Source organism: Phyllopteryx taeniolatus, chromosome 17 (genome assembly GCF_024500385.1).
Source record: "Phyllopteryx taeniolatus isolate TA_2022b chromosome 17, UOR_Ptae_1.2, whole genome shotgun sequence".
In the NCBI taxonomy this organism is placed as follows: Eukaryota; Metazoa; Chordata; class Actinopteri; order Syngnathiformes; family Syngnathidae; genus Phyllopteryx; species Phyllopteryx taeniolatus.
The window spans coordinates 14,202,716-14,225,777 of record NC_084518.1 but is presented as its reverse complement, the minus strand read 5'-3'; the positions used below and the strand labels follow the sequence as shown (position 1 = coordinate 14,225,777).

The 23,062-nt window shown below is 42.7% G+C and overlaps 1 protein-coding gene across 3 annotated transcripts in view; it reads left to right on the top strand.

Annotated features, from left to right (window-relative positions):
- Positions 1 to 2,806: 2,806 nt before the first annotated feature.
- The window catches only part of LOC133467151 (glucocorticoid receptor-like), a 74,142-nt gene continuing 53,886 nt past the window's right edge, over positions 2,807 to 23,062 (top strand). For 2 of the 3 annotated variants that reach the window (XM_061751669.1, XM_061751668.1), the window contains exons 1-2: positions 2,812 to 3,303; positions 11,540 to 12,740. In XM_061751669.1, the coding sequence (XP_061607653.1) occupies positions 11,548 to 12,740 (1,193 nt within the window). In that variant the 5' untranslated portion in view covers positions 2,812 to 3,303; positions 11,540 to 11,547. Of the gene's footprint in view, positions 3,304 to 11,539; positions 12,741 to 23,062 lie in introns of all 3 variants that reach the window. The other variant, XM_061751670.1, reaches the window with a different exon arrangement.

Below are 23,062 nucleotides of genomic sequence, written 5' to 3'. Positions count from 1 at the left end.
TGTCCTTTGGACAGTTTAATTCCATCCATCCACAAGGTTGTGTTTTACGGCACGTGTCAGGTTTTATTTGGGCATTTGTTCGAGGCACACGGTCTTATGTGGGCCTTGGTGGAGGTGTGTTGTCTTTCTGAGGGTTATTTTCCTTATTTTAAAGTATTTTAAGACGGCACTGGAGTGTGAGCCTTTGGTTGACGTGGAGCCAGGGGCTTTCAGCTGAGTTGAAGGTGGCCCCTTCAGCTGATGTGGAGCCAGACGTGGGGCCTTAACTTGACGTGAGGCCAGAGTTAGGTCCCTGAGCTGGGGTCGAAGCGGGGACTTTCAGATGGAGCTGGAGCTAGGAACTTCATCTGATGTAGAGTTGGAGCTGGGGCATTGAGCTGATGTGGATCCGGAGTTGGGGCCTTTAACTCACGCCAGAGTTTGGGCCTTCAGCCTACATAGAGCCAGAGCTGGGGCCTTCGACTGACGTGGAGCCCGAGTTGGGGCCATTAACTCACGCCAGAGCTTGAGGCGTTTACCAACATTGGACCGGAACCTCCATCCATCCATCCATTTTCTGAGCCGCTTCTCCTCACTAGGGTCGCGGGCGTGCTGGAGCCTATCCCAGCTGTCATCGGGCAGGAGGCGGGGTACACCCTGAACTGGTTGCCAGCCAATCGCAGGGCACATAGAAACAAACAACCATTCGCACTCACAGTCATGCCTACGGGCAATTTAGAGTCTCCAATTAATGCATGTTTTTTGGGATGTGGGAGGAAACCAGAGTGACCGGAGAAAACCCACGCAGGCACGGGGAGAACATGCAAACTCCACACAGGCAGGGCCAGGGATTGAACCCGGGTCCTCAGAACTGTGAGGCTGACGCTCTAACCAGTCGGCCACCGTGCCAGTGGACCGGAACTTGAGGAACAATTTCACATCATTCAGTTGATGTGAAATTGAAACACAGCTGAGGTGAAGACAGAGCTGGGACCTTCATGTGACGTTTAGCCGAAGTTGGGGCCTTTACCTAACATCAAAGCTGAGGCCTTCAACTAACATGGATGGATTTGGGGCCCTCAGCTGATATGGAGCCAGAGTGGCCTTAAGCTTATGCCTCAGTTAGGGCCTTCACCAGATATGGCGCTGGAGCCACTCTTGGAGCCTTCACCTGACATTGAGCTAGGTCTGTGGCCATCAGCTGACATAAAGTCAAAGCTGGGACCTTAGCTTGACATGAGGCACGAGTTATGACCCTTAGCTTATGGGCCGCAGCTCGCCAGAGCTGGGAGCGCTTGCCTTGGGGTCGAGTGAGGCATTGACCCATCAGATCAAGTAGTTTGAGCTACACAGATAAAAGTAGTTGGAAACTGCTTAATACTATGGTAATTATGGAATAGTTTCCATCCATCCATCCATTTTCTGAGCCGCTTCTCCTCACTAGGGTAGCTGGGGTGCTGGAGCCTATCCCAGCTCTCATCGGGCAGGAGGCGGGGTACACCCTGAACTGGTTGACAGCCAATTGCAGCCATCGTTAGCTTGCTAACTGCACGCCGGAGTCGTAAATGGGGCTTGTTATGGAAGCTAGGGATAGCTAACACGCAACTGAGCAGCCGCACGAAATGACCTCATATAGTGATGTCACGGGGGCAGCTTTAGCCGCGCCCACAAAATCAGGAAAATTCATTCATTCGTTAATTTTCCGAACCGCTTATCCTCACTAGGGTTATGGACGTGCTGGAGCCTATCCCGGCTATCTTCGGGAGGCGGGGTACACCCTGAACTGGTCGCCAGCCAATCGCAGGCCACATAGAAACAAACAACAATTTGCACTCACATTCACAGTCCAGGGTAGTACCCTCCCCTCTCGCCCGAAAGTCAGCCAGGATAAACTTTAAGGGTACATCTCTAAAGAGTTTGTAAATGATTTATAAATGGTTTATAAATAGCTCAACATTCCTTTATAAAGGCGTGAAACATTTTTATAAATCATGATTTAAGATTAAAGACGCAGTGGCAGTATTTTAAGCATGACATGAACTGTTATTCATGATTTACAATGTGTTTTTAACATCATAGATCATTGATAAATACATAAGTGTGCCCTTATTGTGATGTCTCTTTAGGGTCATTCGAGTTCCAAACGTACTAAAATGTGACTTTTTTTTTCTTGCATCAACAACAAAACAAGACACAAACACCTAAATCAGATTACGGTGCTCCACTTTGAATTCATTTCTCTTTCGGATTCTAGGAGACGAGGACAGCAAGCCGATCCTCATCACATCGTTTCATGATTCTTCTTGTTGTGAAGAAAACTGGTTAGCATAAACTTTCCTTTTCTGAAGTGCGCACAACCTCACTGACCTCCTCTGCACCACAAAGCGAGCGAAGCAGGCCTCGTTGGAGTCTCCCAAGCGGCACAACCGGAACGTCATTCCACGCAGGAAGTCTCGCGCCGAGCGCATGTTTCTCAGTGGGTGACGAGGAGCGAGGACACGTTTTGACAGATTCCTCAGCAGAGTTTGCGGCTGGGGGAAAGGGGCGTTCACCGCCAAGTGTCAATCGAACTGCTCGCGTCAAGCACCCGTAGCGACACCGAAGCTAACGGGAAGCTTCTCGAGGAAAATAAAAACGCTTATTTCTTGGCGTCCGGGTAACGCGATCGAAACTGGCCGTTTGCTAACCAGTGTCGCTGTTGTGAATGTTTTTTTACAGCGAAAGTGGCTTTTTATGCCCTGCTTTAAATACGGCGTCGAGGCTTCCGGTTAAAGCTTTTACTCTGACAGAACGCGAGCGGAAGTTCTCTTTCGCGCTTTCGTCCATTGATGACTTCGGACTAACTGTCCGCCCTGCCTACCGGGAGTTGGCAGCAGAATGCGGCCGCTCTTCGCGCTCGCTCTCTCTTATATAACTTCAGCGTGCGCGTCAAGCGCGGCTGCCACTTTACGCACGGGCTCGCACTTTGGCACTTTTAGAAGATCCCTCGAACTCGTTGTGGATTTCTTCGGGAGCGTGTTTTCTTTCTCCTCCCGCTTCTTAAATCCGGGAAAGAGGAGCGAGATTTTTGGCTTCGGACCTCCTCCTCCTCTCTCCTCGACCTTGTTTACTTGAGTTGCCAAATAGTTGCTGCTGGGGATATTTACTCGAGACTTGAGGATGAGCGTTTTTGTTTAAAATTATTTTTGCCGTGTCAAATGCACGGAATGTTTTTTATTCCACGGCTCCTCCGCGCCGACTTTGCGTCACTCCTGGTTATTTCTCACAGAGTTTTTGACAGGACATGACTTAAAACGGAGGGCTGCATCCCTCTCCAGACAGCAGGTAAGCTTCACTCTCTGGAATGCAAATTCACTTTTTGCTGCCTCTGAATGTAAAAAAAAAAAAAAAAAAAAAAAATGGTGTCACCCTGTAATGTTGACTACATTGCTTCGAGCCTTGGTTAAAAGAAGAAAACAAGCAATAGCGTGCTCGCAACAAGACTCAAAAGGCGTGTGATCGGTGCAGTGGAGCCAGAGAGTCAACAGGTTGCACTAATGTTGCGCAACGTAAGAGTGGAAACCCCAACATTTCTTATTTAAACATTCCCATCGTTGACGTGCTTCTGCAAAATGCATTGCAACAGCGACCACTGCCACGGTAGTAGTCAAAACTAATGTATACAGTGCTACCCTTGGCCACAACATTAAGTACACCTAGTGAAATCCATCCATCCCATTTCCTATAACACTTGTCCTCATTAGGATCACAGCTGACTTCCGGCGAGAGGCGGGGTACACCCAACAACCATTCACACCTATGGACAATTTAGAGTCTTTAATTATCCTACGACAGATGTTTTGGGAAAGTGTGAGGAAAATGGAAAAGAGAGAACATGCAAACTGAAGTGGGATTCGAACTGCCAACTTCAGTACTTTGAGGCAGATATGCTAACCACTAGGACACTGTGCCATCCGATTTGTATGCATCCATTAATTTTCTATAGCAATTTTTCCCATCAGGGTCACGGTCAAGCGAGTATCCCAGCAGACTCTTGGGGAAGAGAAGCAGGGCACACCCTGGACTGGTCGCCAGCCAATCGCTGGGCACAAATAGCCATTCAGTCACACCTATGGAAGATTTAAAATAGGGTTGTCAAATTCATTTTTATAGTGGGCCCCACATCATAGTTATGGTTTCCCTCAGCGAGTCATGAAAAACATATGCAGTAGTATAAATATCACCTCATTATATATAGGCCTACTGGTATGTTAAATAAGTAAATACAGTTCTCTCTGCATTACTTTATTATACATATATATATATATAAAATATTTGACAACATATTGGATTTGAAATCATAAGTCATAGAAAATAGTGATAACCAAATATTTAACTATATAACTGTGGTTCAATTAATGCTAAGAAGCAATTTGGTGGGAAAAATGCTTCGTAATATTGAAAATTGAAATTTTGTTTGAGATTTTCTGCCAAAATGAAAAGAACAAATACATTTAATAGAATTTACACCGATTTTATCGGGCTGATCGGTATCGGCCGATATTTAGCATTATATGCTGATCGGCTTTAATGTGATAATTCGCCGATCCGATCAATTACTTCATTGATCGGCTCCGCAAAAGACATTAACTCCGTGGCGCCGCCTGCACAGTATATTTGAATCCAAAAGCTAGTTTATTTTTAGCCTTGTCACATGTCTTTTGACGTAGTACTGTAAATATCTGACGGCCAATGAAGGTTTTTAAAAAGAAAAAAGAAGAAGAAAACGGTGGTGGTGTGGGACAGAAAACACGTCTGAGACAGGCAACACGTAATGCCCGGCTCAGACTACAAGAAAAATTTGCTCTTTCACGATTGCACTGTCAGACTACTGCAATAAAATCTTGTATTCCGATACTACCGCATCCCGTTTTTTACGATCATTGGCCTTTACGTTGTCAACTCAAATGCGACTGGATACACTCGTTCCCGTGGCGACGACAACAAGAGTAGAGTGCGTCGATTTTGTATTATAAGGACAAAATGGGGAAAAACGTGTGTTGGTGGTCACCGGTGCTCAGGACAGGAGAGGACGTTCGTTTAAGGCTTGCTTGAGGTCTGTTCACTTACTTTTAATACAATACGGGTCACAAGCAGGTCACTGATGGTGTAGTGGTACACTCGCCTGACTTTGATGCAGGCAGCGTGGGTTCAGTTCCCACTCAGTGATGGTGTGAGTGCGAATGGTTGTCCGTGTCTATATGTGCCCTGCGACTGACTGGCGACCAGTTCAGAGTGTAGTCCGCCTTTCGCCCGAAGTCAGCTGGGATAGGCTCCAGCGTCCCGTGACCCTAACCAGGATAAGCGGTGTTGAAAATGGATGGATGGATGGATGGGTCACAAGCAGGCAATAAAATGTTATGTTGCCTAGCAAGCTAGCGGTAGCACGAACGGTTGGACGTAAAGATGCCGCCGTTCTGTCGAATCATGCTCTAAAGATTCGGTGGGGGTGAAGTAATTTAATTAAAAATAAGGTAATTGAATTACAGTAAGTTAGCACCCATTATTTCTGTCATGTAATGTTGGTTTGACCTGACTGATTAGAATCCACGATCTGACTAGAGCAGTGATTTCCAACCTTTATGGAGCCAAGGAACATATTTTACAATTGACAAATCTCACGGCACACCAACAAACATTCATTCATTCATCTTCCGTTCCGCTTCTCCTCACATGGACCGCGGGTGCACTGGAGCCTATCCCAGCTATCTTCGGGCGAGAGGCGGGGTACACCCTGAACCGGTCGCCAGCCAATCGCAGGCCACATAGAAACAAACAACCATTCGCACTCACAGTCACACCTACAGGCAATTTAGAGTCTTCAATTAATGCATGTTTTTGGGATGTAGGAGGAAACTGGAGTGCACGGAGAAAACCCACGCAGGCACAGGGAGCCCATGCAAACTCCACACAGACGGGGCCGGGATTCGAAACCCGGTCCTCAGAACTGTGAGGCAGCTGTGCTAACCAGTTCGTCACCGTGCCGCCACCAACAAATAAAAATGTCACAAAAAGTGGATACATTAATTACTGTATTTCCTTCCTGCCATCTAATGGAAGACCATTAATTTGTTCTGTCACTATGCCTCACTGGCATAAATAGAGGAAGAAAGGTACATTATTTATTGTAAATATAATTTTTTGAGCTATTAAGTATACACGTATATACAGTAAATGAACAGGTCATTTAAATAGACACATTCCTCCATCTTGTGATCGGATCGGTGATCGGTTATCGTTTTTTTAAATTCGCTGATCGGTGATCGGCCCCAAAAATCCTGATTGTGTAAAGCCTACCATTTAGCAAGAAACGTGAAGTCGGCACTTTATTTGCTTTAGTGGGCCACAAAGAATCATGTCGTGTGCCAGATCTAGCACCTGGTCCTTGAGTTTGACACCCGTGTGCTAGCGATATCCATACATCCATTTTCTATGGTGTTCTAACTCATTAGGGTCGCATGTGACCTGGAGAGTAGCCCAGCTGATTTTGGTGTGAGAAAAATGAGGTACACCCGAATCGATCGTCCAGATAACACAGTGACACAGTCAAACAAACAAAATGGGAGGAGCAAGGTACACCCTGGATTGTTTTGCCGGCCAATCGCAGGGCAGGTATTGAGAAACATCTATTCACACATGAACAATCAGGCTTCTCAATTCACTTAATGTGCATGTTTTTGGAATCAAACACCAGTACCTCTTGGCTGAAGCAGACAGGCTAACCACTACCCACCATGCTGCTTCAAATGATAATTGCTGAAATTGCAAAAGTAATGCTCTGTGTCAAAGCCAAAAAGCATTATACGTGGCAGTGGCGTAGAACTGCATTGTGTCATACTGGGAGGTGTGCCTAATATTTTGGTTGCCTTACAAAGCGAGGTTGAGTCGAAATATCAGGTACACAAGCAGAGATGTTGTGCCTCCTATAGTACCTCAGTGTGAAGATTTTGTAGATCATACACTACATTTGTATACCACACAACCTGCGGCGCATGGACCACTTACAGCCCGTCGAAGCATTTGATCCGGCCAACAAATGAGAAAGACCCAAAACATCCATCCATCCATCCATCCATTTTCTGAGCCGCTTCTCCTCACTAGGGTCGCAGGCGTGCTGGAGACTATCCCAGCTGTCATCGGGCAAGAGGCGGGGTACACCCTGAACTGGTTGCCAGCCAATCGCAGGGCACATAGAAACAAACAACCATTCGCACTCACAGTCATGCCTACGGGCAATTTAGAGTCTCCAATTAATGCATGTTTTTGGGATGTGGGAGGAAACCGGAGTGCCCGAAGAAAACCCACGCAGGCACGGGGAGAACATGCAAACTCCACACAGGCGGGGACGGTGATTGAACCCCGCACCTCAGAACTGTGAGGCTGACGCTCTAAGACCCAAAACATTTAACCTACAAATGTTAATAATACGTGCGATAAAGATTATAAGACAAGCACACAGTTTGAGTGAAGTATTAATTTGACAATATCCTGAATATTGCGTTTGTAATACAATGATGTAGAAAAGTTCTGCCTCATACTGAGAGGTGTTTCTTTCTAATAAGCAACCAAAATAATGGGAACAGCTGTCAGCCTCACACATTGCTTTTCCACCCAACTGCAAACCACAAAACTGTAAATGTGTAAATGTTTTATTTGGATTGCGTTCAAATTTAGTGTGCATTTGACTCGTAAAAACAAACAAACAAACAAACAAAATCAATATTTTTGGTCATATATTTCAATTCGGATATGGGCAGCATGTTAAGGTATTGGTAATAAGATTTGCTTCATGGTTTTAAGTTACATATATTCGACTCAGGCCCTACTTTGTGGAATTGCATATTCTCTTTATGCTTGCGTGAGATTTCTTTATGTGATGGCTCTCATTAGATGGTGTAGGTCTACCTAATGAAGTGCCCAGTGATTGCGTCATCTCCAAAAGTGTTTGTACTTTTTATTTTGGCTAAAGGTGGTAAAAGTAAGTACAGATCCGTGTGTTCACGTTACAAGTACTGATTCATCTCCTCTGAAATGTACGTAAATACAAAAGGAAAAATGAATTCATACTATCAATTAAGCAAAACCCGTTTTGCTAACTTGGCACAATGAAAAAAAACAAACAAAAAAACAACTGCAAACAAAATGGTTTCCTTTTTATCAACTTACATAGTGCTCATATGAGAAGAAGGGGAAAAAAACGTTACATTTCAAAAGTTGTTGTGCAAGAGCTAGCTAGCGTTAGATTCACTTTTATGCTAACAAAACAACAGCGGGAACTTTGCTAACGCTGTGAATTGAGAGTCAAAAACCAAAATATGGAGTTGAAAGTAAAGATATGTTTTCAAATGTTGAGTGCAAAAGTAAAAACCTTTAGTATTTGTACGTCATTACTTCTCACCACATATTTTTGTGAGAAAAGCCTGTCTCACCTCTCATGGCACATTTGAACGTCCCAACAATAACAAGCGGCAGCAGCGGCGGTGTAAAAGGAAGTGCAACAAACCGCTGCTCTTAACATGCGACACACCTTCAAGGCACTACGAAGTTGATCTGAAGAGATTTCGAGTGCGTACCAAATATTTGCTGTCACATTGACAGACAGCCTCCAGCTACAGCAATACATACTGGATTGTTATGGTTTGTCATTTAGAGCAGTCTTTCCCCACCTTTATTCAGCCAAGCATCCCAGTTTACATGACAATAATCTAACCGCACACCACCAATCACCGTACACCACCAATCAAAAATCCCCTGCAGACATTTGCAGTTATTTATTTCGCGTGAGCCAAAGTTGTCTGTCTGTATTCTTTTTTATAATCAGGTCAGCTTGGCGTGTGCCATTTGTGAGGCTGCCATGATGTTCCAGCGTGGGTGTGAGGGCAGGAAATGGCCTCTTTGATGCTTTTGACATTTCTTCAATGCAAGGCACGTGGAGTTGGAGTCCTAGCATACGAAGTGTCAAATGTCCTCCATCGTCTCGAATACATTTAAATTGTTATTTTATTACGTGAATTGTATGGCAGCATGCTGTGCCCTAGTGGATTGCGAGTATGACTCACAGTTTAGAGTTTGTGGATTCGAATCTCGGCTTGGGCCTTCCTGTGTGGAGTTTGCATCTCATCTCAGACCTCTGTCCACATACTCAAAACATCAGTGTCTGGTTCATTGAAGACTAGAATTGTCCATAGGTGTCCTCCGATTGGAAGGTGGTCAGTCCAGGGTGTACCTCGCTGGGATAGGCTCCAGCTTACCCACAACCCAAATGGGAAGTGCTATAAAAGATGGCTGGATGGCTGGATGGGCATTTTTACCATTGATACCATTTTTAAATCAAGGTACCCCTATGAAGAGTTTGTAAATGGTTGCTAAATTGGTTAGTAATTAGTTTGTCAATGATTTAGGAAGGCAACATAAATTGCTTGATCAAGTCATATAATTTAAGATTCAAGTCGCACTGGCTGTAGCTTAAATTTATCTAATAGTGAGCCAACATGATGTTTATTACAGTAATGTTCATTATAGTTAATTCATTATTTACAAAGTGTTTGTAACATCATTAAACTTAATAAACCATTAGCAAACGCTATATAGGGATTTGTTATTAAAAGTTGGGGAGTTATAGGTGCATTTCAATAAATTTCAAAATTCCAATTTATTAAATTTGTTCATTTAAAAAAGTGAAACACATTTATTATGCAGTTTTATCATTTAAAACTTGGCCTGGCATAATTTCTATATTAAAATAATTGATTGTTTCTTATTCTTTGGGTTTTCATGAGCAGTTAGCTTTGTTACTCAAATTTAAAAAATGAGGAAGTATTTCAATCTGTGAGTACTAGTGAATCTCTATAATACACGAGTTTCACTTTTTAAATTTAACTACTAAAATGAGGTGGGTTTTCCCACGACATTCTAACATATTGAGAATTAAGCACCTTTCTGTACAGTTTTTCCTGTCACTGTAGTAATATAGTGACTTTAAGAAGATTTTATAAATGGTGCAGAAGTAGATTAATAGTAGTTTCTGAGTGAGTGTGTTTTCCACACAGTTGCATTTTAAAAATAGTCATACAATTGTTTTAACACGTACACATGACTGGTTTGTAACAAAATAAACAGAAAACAGAAGAGCAAAACAAACCAGCAGCTAAAAGTTAGCTGAGCCCGAGGCATGACTTTTTACATTAAAATGCCACATTATTTTTAAATGTATTCTGTTAATGATGTTTTAGCTATCAAAGGTCACTAGGGACATGAGTAAAATTGTTAATTATTGTAAACTCAAATGTGCAGCGCTTGAGTTGCTCTTTGTTATTTGTACTGCAATCATGTCTGTCTATTCTCTATAAATGTACATTCCACATGAAACAGAATAAAGAACCTACAACTTACTGGTTCTTGTTGACGAAATAAGAATGTCCAAGTGAATGAATCTGGTGACTGTCAGTAAATGTAGATACAGTTGAAGTAATGCAGAAATACTAACATGCTAAATTCACCAGCCTTACTTGCCTAGTGATAACATTTTATTTGGGGTTGTATGTCCACCTGTAACAGATCAGGATCTAACTTGTTTTCTTACCCAGTATACAAATCTGATAAAACTGGAGACAGATGGGAGCATCTAAATATTTTAAACTGGCGTTTCCTTGCTAAAAACAACAAAAAAGTAGAATCTGATAAGATCGAGATTAAAATTGGTTTTGAAACCAAGAAGAACAATTTGACAAAAATCCAATACAATTTGATTTGAAGTTTAAGCATATGACCATGTTAAATTGGGGCTTTCCATAATAAAATTCAAACTGCTGTTAAATGTGGCATCTGGGTCAGATCTGGATTCACATTCCAACTTCTGGTTGACAGTAGCCTCATTTGTCACCTGAGGTGAGACTATTTAGTGGTATGTCGAGTTAAGCAGGACTCCACTTATGAATTGTTCGAAATACGAGCCATCAGTCAACCGATTTTTTTGCTCTGACTTGCGAGTAAATATTTGAGATTCAAGCATTGGATGTTGGCAGTGAACTTTCAAAAAAAGAGGCCAAATGCTTGCCTCAAGCAATTAATTGCCACTCCCAGTTGAAATTTGCTGTCAAACTAAACACAAAGCAAAGACACCTTGTCTATGTAAGGGGAACTAAACCCTCACATTTTTAAATCAAGAATACTGTATATTGTATGTGCCAGTACTAGTCAAAGCACAGAATAAGAATTAAATGTAATAATTCATCAACATACTGTAAGGGCTGTGCAATGTTGGGCAAAATCATCATCAGCTGCAGAGCGGAAGTGATGTCGTGCCTGAACTTCTGTTTCCTTCTTTCGACAAGACACTTGCAGTTTGCCCTTGATCGCTTCAAGACACAAATTGTCAACAATCAATTCCACACAATTGACAGAATTCTTGATAATAATTTTATCCACTAAATGGTTATTCTGCCTTCTAACCTGATCTCGTCTCTTTCGCTCTCTCTCTTTCTCTTCATGTGTTGGGAATGACCTCCGTTGCCATGTCAAGATAACAAAATGGATCAGGGCAGCTCGAAGTGCAACAGTAATCGAGACGACTGCCTGACATTCATAGAGTTGGGAACCGGAGTATGTACAGAGTCAGCTGACACCACAGGTTCCCTGCTCAGTGCTCTCCACCCAACTGCCGTAACCCCAAACGGGGGTGGAACCAAAGACCAGCTGGAGCCTAGAAGCCTCTTCGACTCCCACCAGCAGCGTCAGGTTCCGCTCGAAGGGTCAAGCATGAATGGCCAGAAAATGGTCCGACTAGAGAAACAGCAGCAGGATGTTGGCGTGTTTAACATGGAGGACGACTTGGCGGTGCTGAGCAAGAATATTGCTGATCTGGACCATGCGTCCGCGTCTGTCATCGACACCTCTGTCCTGGGAAACCTTCCTCTGCCTGACCTTTTCCCCCAGCACATCAAACAGGAAGGAGACTTCTCCCTGGATAAAGATTTGGGATTTCACGGTGGACTTCCCTCCGCGACTTCCTGTGGTTTGACAGGCGTCAGTCGCCTGATTGAGGACAGCGAGCTTTGGAAAAACCTGGATCTTCCGGTATCCCTGTCAGAGATCAGCGACTTTGAGTTGGATTCTGAAGTGGCTCACTTGGATAACATCCTGCATGACGGCGGCAGACCTGTCGAAGGCTTACCAAAAGTGACGCAAGTGCCCATGGGCAACAGCGGGAACTGTCACAACGCTAATGACACCAGCCAGCAGCATGACGCCATGCTCCACCATCATCATCATCCTCACCAGCAGCATCACGTTCTGCAGCACCAGCTTCACCAACAACATCAGCAGCCCTCTACCCTTCTCTCCAGCGTCATTGTCAAAGAGAAAGACCCCGACCACTCTTTCACCCACATCCGCACTCCCAGTGTCGTCAAGCTGGAGAAGCAGGAGCCTGTGTTCTGCCAGTCACAGTGTCTCCAGGGAGGCATGGGCTCGGTTCATTTAGGAGCCCCGATGTCCTCGTCTACGAGCATGGACGCAGTTCCTGGCTACCGCTGCATAACCACTGCACCCTCCAACATGGGCCAGCAAGACCGGAAGCCCTTTGGCATGCACTCGAGCCTGCCCTCATTGGGGGAGAGCTGGATGCAAGTGGACGGGTATGGAGAGGCAAAGGTGATTCAAAGGGCCAATGAGGGGCTTGCCAACACTGCGGTGTTGACGTCATACCCGCTCAGTTTTTCCAGGTAGGTGACATTTTTTCATTATTTTTGTTTGTTCCATTTGCTTTTGTCTGTACTGGATTTGGTTGCCAATTTTATCCTTGTTGAGCTTGACTGACGAGATGCAGAACTCCACCAAGAAGATATAAGAGTCTGTGGAATAACATTTAAATTATTCTTCAATGCGGAATAAGATTGAGATTGTGTTGTGAGCAGGCATACAAATAAGATACGGTTTGACAGATATTCCAGGTCAAATGTTACATTTTTGTTAATGACTGAATATGGATCAGATTCTGATGTAATTCTGTTTCTGACCCTAAATTCAAATATAATTTTACAGAGATATAAATATCACGGCATATCTACATTGGAATCTTTTGTGATCAAATTTGAATTGACATTAAACAGAAAACATGGTTCACCTCAGGATTAAATTTGGTTTTCCACACTGTGTTCAAATTGGATTCAAATAGACAGCGTAACAAACATCTGAACATATTCATTAACATACAGAACATACATGTCACATAAACTGAGATTAAATGTGGAATGTGGATCAGTTCTGGATCAAATTAGGTTTTGCATCCTGCATTAAAATTAGATTCAATTAGACTTCCGAACATTTTCAGTTGGGTTTTTCATGAAAAATTAAATTGGGGTTAGTGTGGAATCTTGTGCTGAACCAAATTAAATTTGGTTTTAGATCAAAAAATGTTGATCAAATTTTATCTGAAAAAGTTGCATAAGTGTGTTTAAGGTCAAATCAAAATTCTAAATCTTATCCGGATGCAATTTAGTTATCACCCTACATTGTTAACTGAATGTGTAGCTCCATAAGGGAACAAACATAAATTCCTTTTCATTTGATAGTGTTGTTATATATAGCAGCAATCTATCTAATACTGCTCTGAAGGTGTCAGCATTGTTATCTTTGTTAAAGCGGTAGGAAGTTTTGATACAGCTTGGATCTAATTAGATTGTGCATTTAATGTTAGAGCCTGTGTGCTTATATTAGACGCCAGAAGTACAAATAGATTTAGACATATGAGGTTCAGAGGTTAGGAAGTGGATATACTTTAGTTTGCTGAAACCTCAGATCCCTGCCGTGATGCTGAAGTCAATTTAAGAGCAGTCTATCTCGGCACTTGACTTCCCCTGCAGGAAAGCATGAGTGTGCATTTGGAAAAGCAAAAGCTGTCAGCGTCTTTGGCCACTTTGAGGCTTTGGCCTCTTCCGCTTTGACTGTTAGTTAGCACAGTGCCGCTTCAACACATACCGCTCAGCTTCTTGTGATATTTTTGTTGTTGTTTTTACCGCTGGACGGGCTGACACAGCGCAGCATGCATTCCTCCAAATACATCCACATTTTAGGAATTTCAGATAGCATTTATAGGAATGGATGCTACTTTAGTGTGTGATGATGCCACGAGTCAGTTGTGCTACCAGGCGGATATGGTGAGTCACGAAGAGACTAGTGGCAATTTTTTTTTTTAAGTCTGACTTGACAGCCAGTGTGTGGTCCCTTTGGAGTACCTCGTTGTTGACCATGAGTGCTTGTACGTCACGCAGAGACTTGGCGGGAGTGCGAGTAGGGTGGATTTTTTATTTTTTTAAGTCCAACTTGACAGCCAGTGTGTGGAACAGGGCATCACGGGAGACTGTGGTTCTTAACTGCCTGTAGCCTTATTAAAATGCCATTAGTTTCAGTTACAGTCACACCACATGCGTCACCCCACAGGAAGTAGCTTGGTGGTGCGTTTTGAGTGTGCTGTGGGAAAGAGGCTCAATTGCAGCACAATGGCAATTGCTCGGCTTCTTGGTGCGACCTGATAAGTTCTGCCAGATAAATGAGTCAAATGTATTTGTCACTTTTATGAGCTGGAACCTGACGCTAATGGTCAGGTGGTTTGTGATCAATGTGGGGCCGAGGTGAGGCGGTTGGGCCATATTGCGAGGCTCGGACATGTTGGCTCAGCACGGTTTGTAAACAAGCGGAAAGATGAGCGGAACTCTCTTGTTTGTTATCATGCCGCTGTTAGACGGTGATGCGCCTGCTTTTTGCGCTCTCATTCAATGTTTTTCACGCTTGGATATCTACCTTTTTTTTTATCTTGAGCTGTCTCAAACAAGCAACATATTGTTATGTCGCTGGCTTTTGACCACGAGGTCAACAAGTTTCTCGGCTTGAAATCAGTTAAATTTCTAGCCTTTGGCTATAGATGTGATAGTATGGTGTGTGTGCGTGCGTGCGAGTGTGTGTGTGTGTGTGGGGTACATAGAGACACTGACAAGTGTAACGATCCGCTTAGGTATGTTATTGCTGTTTTTACGCTCCCATTTGCTCTAGCGTTTGTCGTCATGAGGTTTGCGGGTTGGAGCCTATCCCAGCTGACTTTGGGCGAGAGGTGGTGTACATCCTGGACTGGTTGCCAGCCAATCACAATATAGACAATGGAGAATTTAAAGCAGTGATTCTTAAAGTGTGGTGCGCAAAAGAATCACTAACTTAAATGTTTTGTGCAACTGCACGTTGATTGAAGACTCTAAATTGCCCGTAGGTGTGAAGGTGATTGCGAATGGTTGTTTGTTTATGTGTGCCCTGCGATTGGCTGGCGACCACTCCAGGGTGGATGCCGCCTCTCGACCGAAGATAGCTGGGATAGGCTCCAACATGCCCGCGACCCTAGTAAACAAACAACAAATACACGTCCAGCACTTTCTTCGACAACAATTCCCATTTTTGGAAACACTCACATTCAATATTTTTGGGAGGAATAAAGTAAAACAGAAATCAGGAGATTTTGGATATACTGTATATATATATATATACATATATATATATATATATATATATATATATATATATATATATATATATATGTATATATATATATATATATATATATATCCATCCATCCATCCATCCATTTTCTGAGCCGCTTCTCCTCACTAGGGTTGCGGGGGTGCTGGAGCCTATCCCAGCTATCATCGGTCAGGAGGCGCGGTACACCCTGAACTGGTTGCCAGCCAATCGCAGGGCACATACAAACAAACAACCATTCGCAATCACATTCACACCTACGGGCAATTTAGAGTCTCCAATTAATGCATGTTTTTGGGATGTGGGAAGAAACCGCAGTGTGTGTGTGTGGGTATATATATATAAATATATAAATATATATATATATATATATATATATATATATATATATATATATATACAGTATATCCAAAACCTCCTGATTTCTGTTTTACTTTATTCCTCCCAAAAATATTGAATGTGAGTGTTTCCAAAAATGGGAATTGTTGTCGAAGAAAGTGCTGGACGTGTATTTGTTGTTTGTGCTTCGGGCTTCTTTTTATTGTACATGCATCAGCAGCTCAACTTCTGTTCATCAGCTAAAATTTGTCTTTTTGTTTTTTTTCTCTTATAGGTCTAATTAGCAAAAATATTAGCCACCCTGTCTCCTCCCAGTCCTTGTGTACATGTGTGTGTTTGTGTGTGTGTGTGTATGTGCGCGTGTGTGTGTGTGTGTTTGTGTATGTGTGTGTGTGGTGTAAGAAACTGAGCCTCACCCACCACAACCGAAAGATAATTACACTTGATTTATTAATTTTTTTTTTTTTGAAAATTTAACCCTCAGGCATGTGTTCCTTCCATTTAAGCCTTTTGAAGTGCATGCCCTGCAGTAAATACTTTCCTGTAATACTCCTCCAAGTCAAAAAGGTACGAAATATACCTGCTTTGGCAACCAATACACCTCAACTCCCATTTTGGCTGGGTTACAACGTTGAAATGGTAACGGATGTCGGAAACGAACGTCCTCTCCTGTCCTGAGCACCAGTGACCACCAACACACGATTTTCCCCATTTTGACCTTATAATACAGTCGGTGCGATCCACTCTTGTTGTCGTCGCCACGGTAACGAGTGTATCCGGTTGCATTTGAGTTGACAAGATAAAGCCCAATGATCGTAAAAAAAGGGATGCGGTGGTATTGGAATACAAGGTTTTTGCAGTAGTCTGACATAGTGCAGTCCTGAAAAAGCAAATTTGTCTTGTAGTCTGAAGTTCAGTCGACTCTGATATGTGATCACTCCACAATGTGTGCTTTTATATTCCGTGGAGCAACGTGACTTATGTGTTCAGTCTGGTCTGTGTCGCTTCTTGAGGTTTTGCTGTGTTCATAATAATACTATTTACTGAATTTTAAAGGCTGATTTCAGTCAAATTTTCTAACCACATGCCCACCAGGCTGCCACTTTTGGAAACAGAACTGTACCATTAAAATTGTTGTTATGCAGCACTGTTTTTTTTTTTATTTTAGTTGTAAGTGGCCCTATGTAAAAGTACCCTTTGAAAGCAAGATTATTGAAAACCTATTTCGACGATTTCTGAGTAGAAGAAATCGATTACATTGCAATACAGATGTGGATATTTTATGTATTTTTTGTGCAAACATTTATTCGATTTTGGTGACAAAGTTCATGCACATGCTGGAGGTGTGTGTTTTAATTGGCATATGTCCAAATTAGAGTAGTTTGACCTTTCTACTGAGTGTTGTTCATGTTAGTTAATGATTACTAGCCACTCTTTATTGAAATTTTTACAGCTGGTGTAAATGTTAACAGAATGAAAGTGGTTGTGTTGGTTATATTAACCAGAAAAGCCATGTGTAGACCTCGTCCCTTTGACATGATTAACTTGCATAAAACTTGCATCCGAGGCTGCACGTGCTTGTACACAAGAGGCCGTGCGATAGCTTGCACCAGACAAGCGCAGAGGACCTTGTGCTGCGGCCCGGTCAATAATTAAACCCGGCCAAGGTTACGGTCCATGCACAGGCAACCGTTTATCCCCTAAGAGGCTGCTTAGTCTTGCACCTTATGTAACCGCGACAAGCTATGACAGCTGGTTTGAAGTAAAGGGGGAAAAACAACAGCTTGATCATGGCTTCATATCCTGTTGGTCAAGACATGGCTAATGAGATTCAGAGGGAGTCGAGGATTTGCTAAGCTTCAAGGTGGCCTACTTCTCCTTCTGGGTCGACTGTATGTGTCGCAATATGACGCGTCAATCTGAAAGTGACAAGTCAAGTTTGCCTCATAATCAATGCTGAGCTCACAGTTACAGACTGTATACAGTAGAGTAAGTGAGGCATTGACAGACCTTTTCAGTAAATCTTTAGGAGGCCCTCTAGGGCAATTTGCTGTTGATACAAAACATTTAAGCGGGGTACAGTGAACCATGAGTTTATTGGGAGAAATAGACCACCCCGCAATAGGTGAAAATTTGTGATACAGTGAGACCATACAAAAGATGCTTTTATTAAAACTAGTTCTATCCCTCCCACATGCTATAATAAAAAGTTCTCATTATGTGAAAGTAAATATTTGGAAAATTCAACTCACCACGGAAAGGACTGTTGCAAACAACCCTGCCAAATTCAAATGATTAAAAAATTGCCAAGTATATAAAATGAAGTTTCAAAATCGTGAAAAATCAAGCGCTCTTGAACGCTCAAGGCGTGTCTGCTGAATGCACCGAAGCCACGCCCCTTGAACTGTCAACTATCAATCAAACACCACTACTACGACCTGGAAAAATAGACGGTACTTCATCTAACATCTATCTTTCTAATGCCTACACATACCAGTGTTTGAGCCGTGAAAATATATCCAGTTAAAGTCTCAGATTGCTGGAATACAGTATATCCCACCCGGACGGCGCAGGCGTCTTCCACGCCGTGACAATGCTGCGCTCTAAAGCGGCCACGCCAGCACCTGTCCACATATTGGCTGTCACATCTTGTTTTTTTCCTTGCCCTTCCATCCGCCTTCTCTCCGTGACGGACGTGTGCACACTCCCCGACAACGAGGCACTCTAAAGCGACCACACCAGTGGACTAGTCGAAGGGAAGATGCATTTTCAGTGTGTAGTCACAGCTCAATGCACGTCACAATTGCACCAGATAACCGCTGATGGGAATCTAGGCGCTCAAGTTCATATGCATAGTTGGGGAGGGCCGACTCATGGCGGACTCAAGTGGCGCCGATTTAGCCACACCCAAAATGCTTGTTTTATTTAATGCTACAGTTCCGCAATTGAGTACTACAAGTTTTCAGCAGTTATCTTCAAAGATGTGTAATGTATTTCCAAACAAATCTCTCTTAAGAAGGCCAACATGGCATCAACTATGAGAGCTTGACAGTTTTTTAAGCCATGGCAATTCCGCACGGCAGCATTATTCTACTCACATGGTGTCGAAACTGGGGGAAGATTTGGTCTGATTTGATTTGATGATGAAACGATTGTAAAGTAATGATTAGATAAAAATAATAGTGCATTTCAGAGTAATAAAGCCAAACAATCTTTATCTTTAAACTGGATATCATGATATGATGCAACATCCAGAGCATTTTCTTTTCTGGCTGACCTTGGATTGACAGAAGGCTAAGTCATTTATTTTGCCACTTTGCTGACCCACTTTTCAGCCCATCATGCAGTCATACTCTAAAATAGCAAGCCCCCCATGTCTGTGACAAGTCTATTTTCATCATGGCTCCGGCTAAGGCTAGACTGCTTTTTTAAAAACACCATCCAGCTTGGGACGAAAATATTTTAGCTGCCAGTTACCGTGTGCTAAATCTATGCCGCTGACAGAAATTTGCAATACTTTCAATACAATGCAAGACTAACGTGTGAGTTGAGTTTTTTTTTTAATTTATTTATTTTTTTCCGGAATTTTAATATTTGTAATTCCACTTATCCGAGGTCGGGTCGCGGGGGCAGTAGCCTTAGCAGGGACGCCCAGACTTCCCTCTCCCCAGCCACTTCATCCAGCTTTTCCGGGGGGATCCCGAGGAGTTCCCAGGCCAGCCGAAGGACGTGGTCTCTCCAGCGTGTCCTGGTAGAAAATGGATGGATGGATGGATGAATATTTGTAATTTCTAGAATAAAAAATAAATACATTGCTTCAAGTAAAACAAACAAAAAAGAGTTGGTAAATCCATCATTTTTACTCTGTGTCTGTTAAACATGCTGAACAGGTTCACCAATTTCCAATGATAAATAACCCGCCCGACAGTACAGCTCCGTCACATACTTTTCAGTTAAGCCTGTGTCACTTAACGTGATGAGAAGGATGATAAAGTGAAACAATGTTGGTGTGATTGGAAATGACTCTGAAGTGGAACACAGGCAAGCCTTACACACTGAAAAGAACTTTGCCAATGTGAATAGGGGAGCAGTTTCTTTTAATGTTTGAATTGAGCTCATTTGAAAGAAAGAGTTATGTCCTACCACCATGGCTATTACAACTGAAGGCAAGGTCCTTTCTTATCAGTATTAAAATGATGTGTCCTGGAAGAAAGCATTTTTCTTCTAGCTTGTCACACAACAGGGTCGGCCAGAAAAATGTGTTCTCAGAATCAGAATCAGAATCATCTTTATTTGCCAAGTATGTCCAAAACACACAAGGAATTTGTCTCCGGTAGTTGATTCTGATTCTGATTCTGATTCTCAGAGTTGATGGAAACTGTTTGAAAAAGTCTGTCTCGCAAGAAACATTAAAACCTTACAGTCAAGAAAATCCTTCGGTGCTCTTATGAAGAAAAAAAAAGTAATATACTATAGGCTGTATATTGATAAATAATTGTAGTATATAGTTTTTAAAAAATACAGGAAGAGGGAATACTTTGCAGTAATGTATTGTAGCAAACCTTAAGTTATGTTACTTGAATGGTTGCAGGTTTATAAGATCTGACAGGCTGTGAGACTATGAAGGTGGCCAAGTGTGATTTGTATAATTGGATGGGTCGAAGGAGGAAAAAAACTTGCTGCGTATCTGCATGATTAAGGCTTGAGTGAAACACTTGTTGCTGGCGATATTAACCGTTCATTTTCACAATTAAAGAGGTTATTCGTTTTTTTGTCGAAGCAGACGATACAGTATATTTTCATTTTTACAGGACATTTTGCTGAAGGGCGGCACGGTGAACGACTGGTTAGAGCGTCTGCCTCACAGTTCTGAGGTTCGGGGTTCAATCCCCGGCCCCGCCTGTGTGGAGTTTGCATGTTCTCACCGTGCCTCCGTGGGTTTTCTCCGAGCACTCCGGTTTCCTCCCACATCCCAAAAACATGCATGGTAGGTTAATTGACAACTCTAAATTGCCCGTAGGTGTGAATGTGTGTGCGAATGGTTGTTTGTTTGTATGTGCCCTGCGATCGGCTGGCAACCAGTTCAGGGTGTTCCCTGCCTCCTGCCTGATGATAGCTGGGATAGGTTCCAGCACGCCCGCGACCCTAGTGAGGAGAAGCGGCTCAGAAAATGGATGAATGGATGGATTTTGCCGAAGGTTGAGGTGAAGATTCAGGCTGTTTGTCAGCTAGCATTAGAGGATACCTTTTCACATGGGTGTTCAAAGCACTAGTGCTTTTGTCATTTGTGAATAGACTTACGTTTTGCAAGTGACAGTGCTACAGGCCTCATTTTTAGGAAAATATTTCCACTCGCTTAAGGCACCACTGCTTGTTTGGTGCACCGAGCAACTACCTATTGCGTGTCTGTTTTGTTAATTGCCAATTAATCGACTCCAAGCTATCATTGTTCGGTGGTAAAGTCGACACTATTCGACAAGTCGGATCCTCCAGCTAAGGCACAGCGATAGGCTTTTATTCCTACGGTGGCAACTTCACCCTAATTTCTATGTAATTCGGTAGATTAGTCTCTCACTTCCCTACACAATCCAATAGTAAAGTGATAATTTTCAGCTTTTGCTCCAACATGCTGCGCAGCTAACCCGATTCCACGTCGGCTCCGCAGGCGTTGCGCCAAACGACGAACAATTAGCGTCAATATAGCGGTGTTGATCCCCTTTAAGCAGCGGATATCTGAAGACAAACGATGGAGAATCCTATGTAGATTGATGATTAACTGATGATTGACATTAATCACAGGCATATATTCTTCACCCTCTGAGAAGAACAACCAATATTACTGTGGTCGTGGAACAAATTAAACTCGTACCTCAAGGCACCACTGTATATCAAAATAACTGGAAAAAGTCGTTAAAACAACAATGCTCGCATATTTTTGTTTTGTTGTTTTTTTGCTACTACGGTGTCAACACACATAGGACAGTACTGCGATGACTCGGATGAGACCATATCGTGTGGTGGAAACCCAGCTTCCGATGCCCCTTCTATATCAGTTACAATTATTTGACACGGAAGCCATGTCCATTTCCTTTCCGCTTCCTTTCCGCTTCCCTTAACCTCTATGGGTGAGAATAGTGTGATGCTCTGGCCGGCAGCCCAGCACTGCTTTGTGTTGTTTAACTTGAGTCCAGGCATCCAGCCTGCAAGATTAGCTCTGGTTACTTTAAATACCTTCACTGGTGAGTGACCCCAAAGGCCCTCATTCTGCCCCCTCTTCCTCCTGTGACTTGCATCTTTAAATACTCTTTTGTCACATGTGATGTCATTTCTGAGATTTTTTAATGGAGTTTGTGTCTCCTACCTCCTTCTTATATGACAATGGAGTCGGATCCATAAGGCTGAAACTGCTGTGAGATTTTTATCGTTTGACAGGTTAAGTTATTGTATGTACAGAACATGAAAATATTTTCAGCGGTCACAATACCTGCCTTCCTGAGAATTGACACCCTTGTTGCTGCTCTGATCTGTTATTTCATGTCCTTTGCCTCAGGCCGATGTCAGGTATACTTGAAGCACATCAGAATTGGATTGGAATAATGGGAATCATCCACATTTCAAGGCTCAAGAGTTACTCAACAACCGTGATTAATTCATGTCCATTCTATCCTTCATGTTTTACGACGTTCTCATACCAGGACCATGTGTCATCTCATTATTCTTTATTAACAAAAACACATTAACCATTAGATTAGTCAGAGTATTAACATCCTTCTGGGGTACAAAGAACTCGGATATTTAGGAAAACATGTATTTCAGAAATTTTATTTAAAAAATGAAACTCATGACTGTGAGTGTGAATGGTTGTTTGTTTCAATGTGCCCTGCGATTGGCTGGCAACCAGTTCAGGGTGTACCCCGCCTCCTGCCCGATGACAGCTGGGATAGGCTCCAGCACGCCCGCGACCCTAGTGAGGAGAAGCGGCTCAGAAAATGGATGGATGAATGATATCAAAAGATAAAAGTCTACTGTGCAATAGTATCTTCGATCAAAAAAAAGAGCTGAATCAAAAAGTCTGCTTTTATTTTTGATTGACATTATCAGAGAGATATTAATTTAGCTATATCATTATTATGATTTTTCAGTATACTATAGTTTGGTCCACGAAGTAAGGTAACCAAGACCA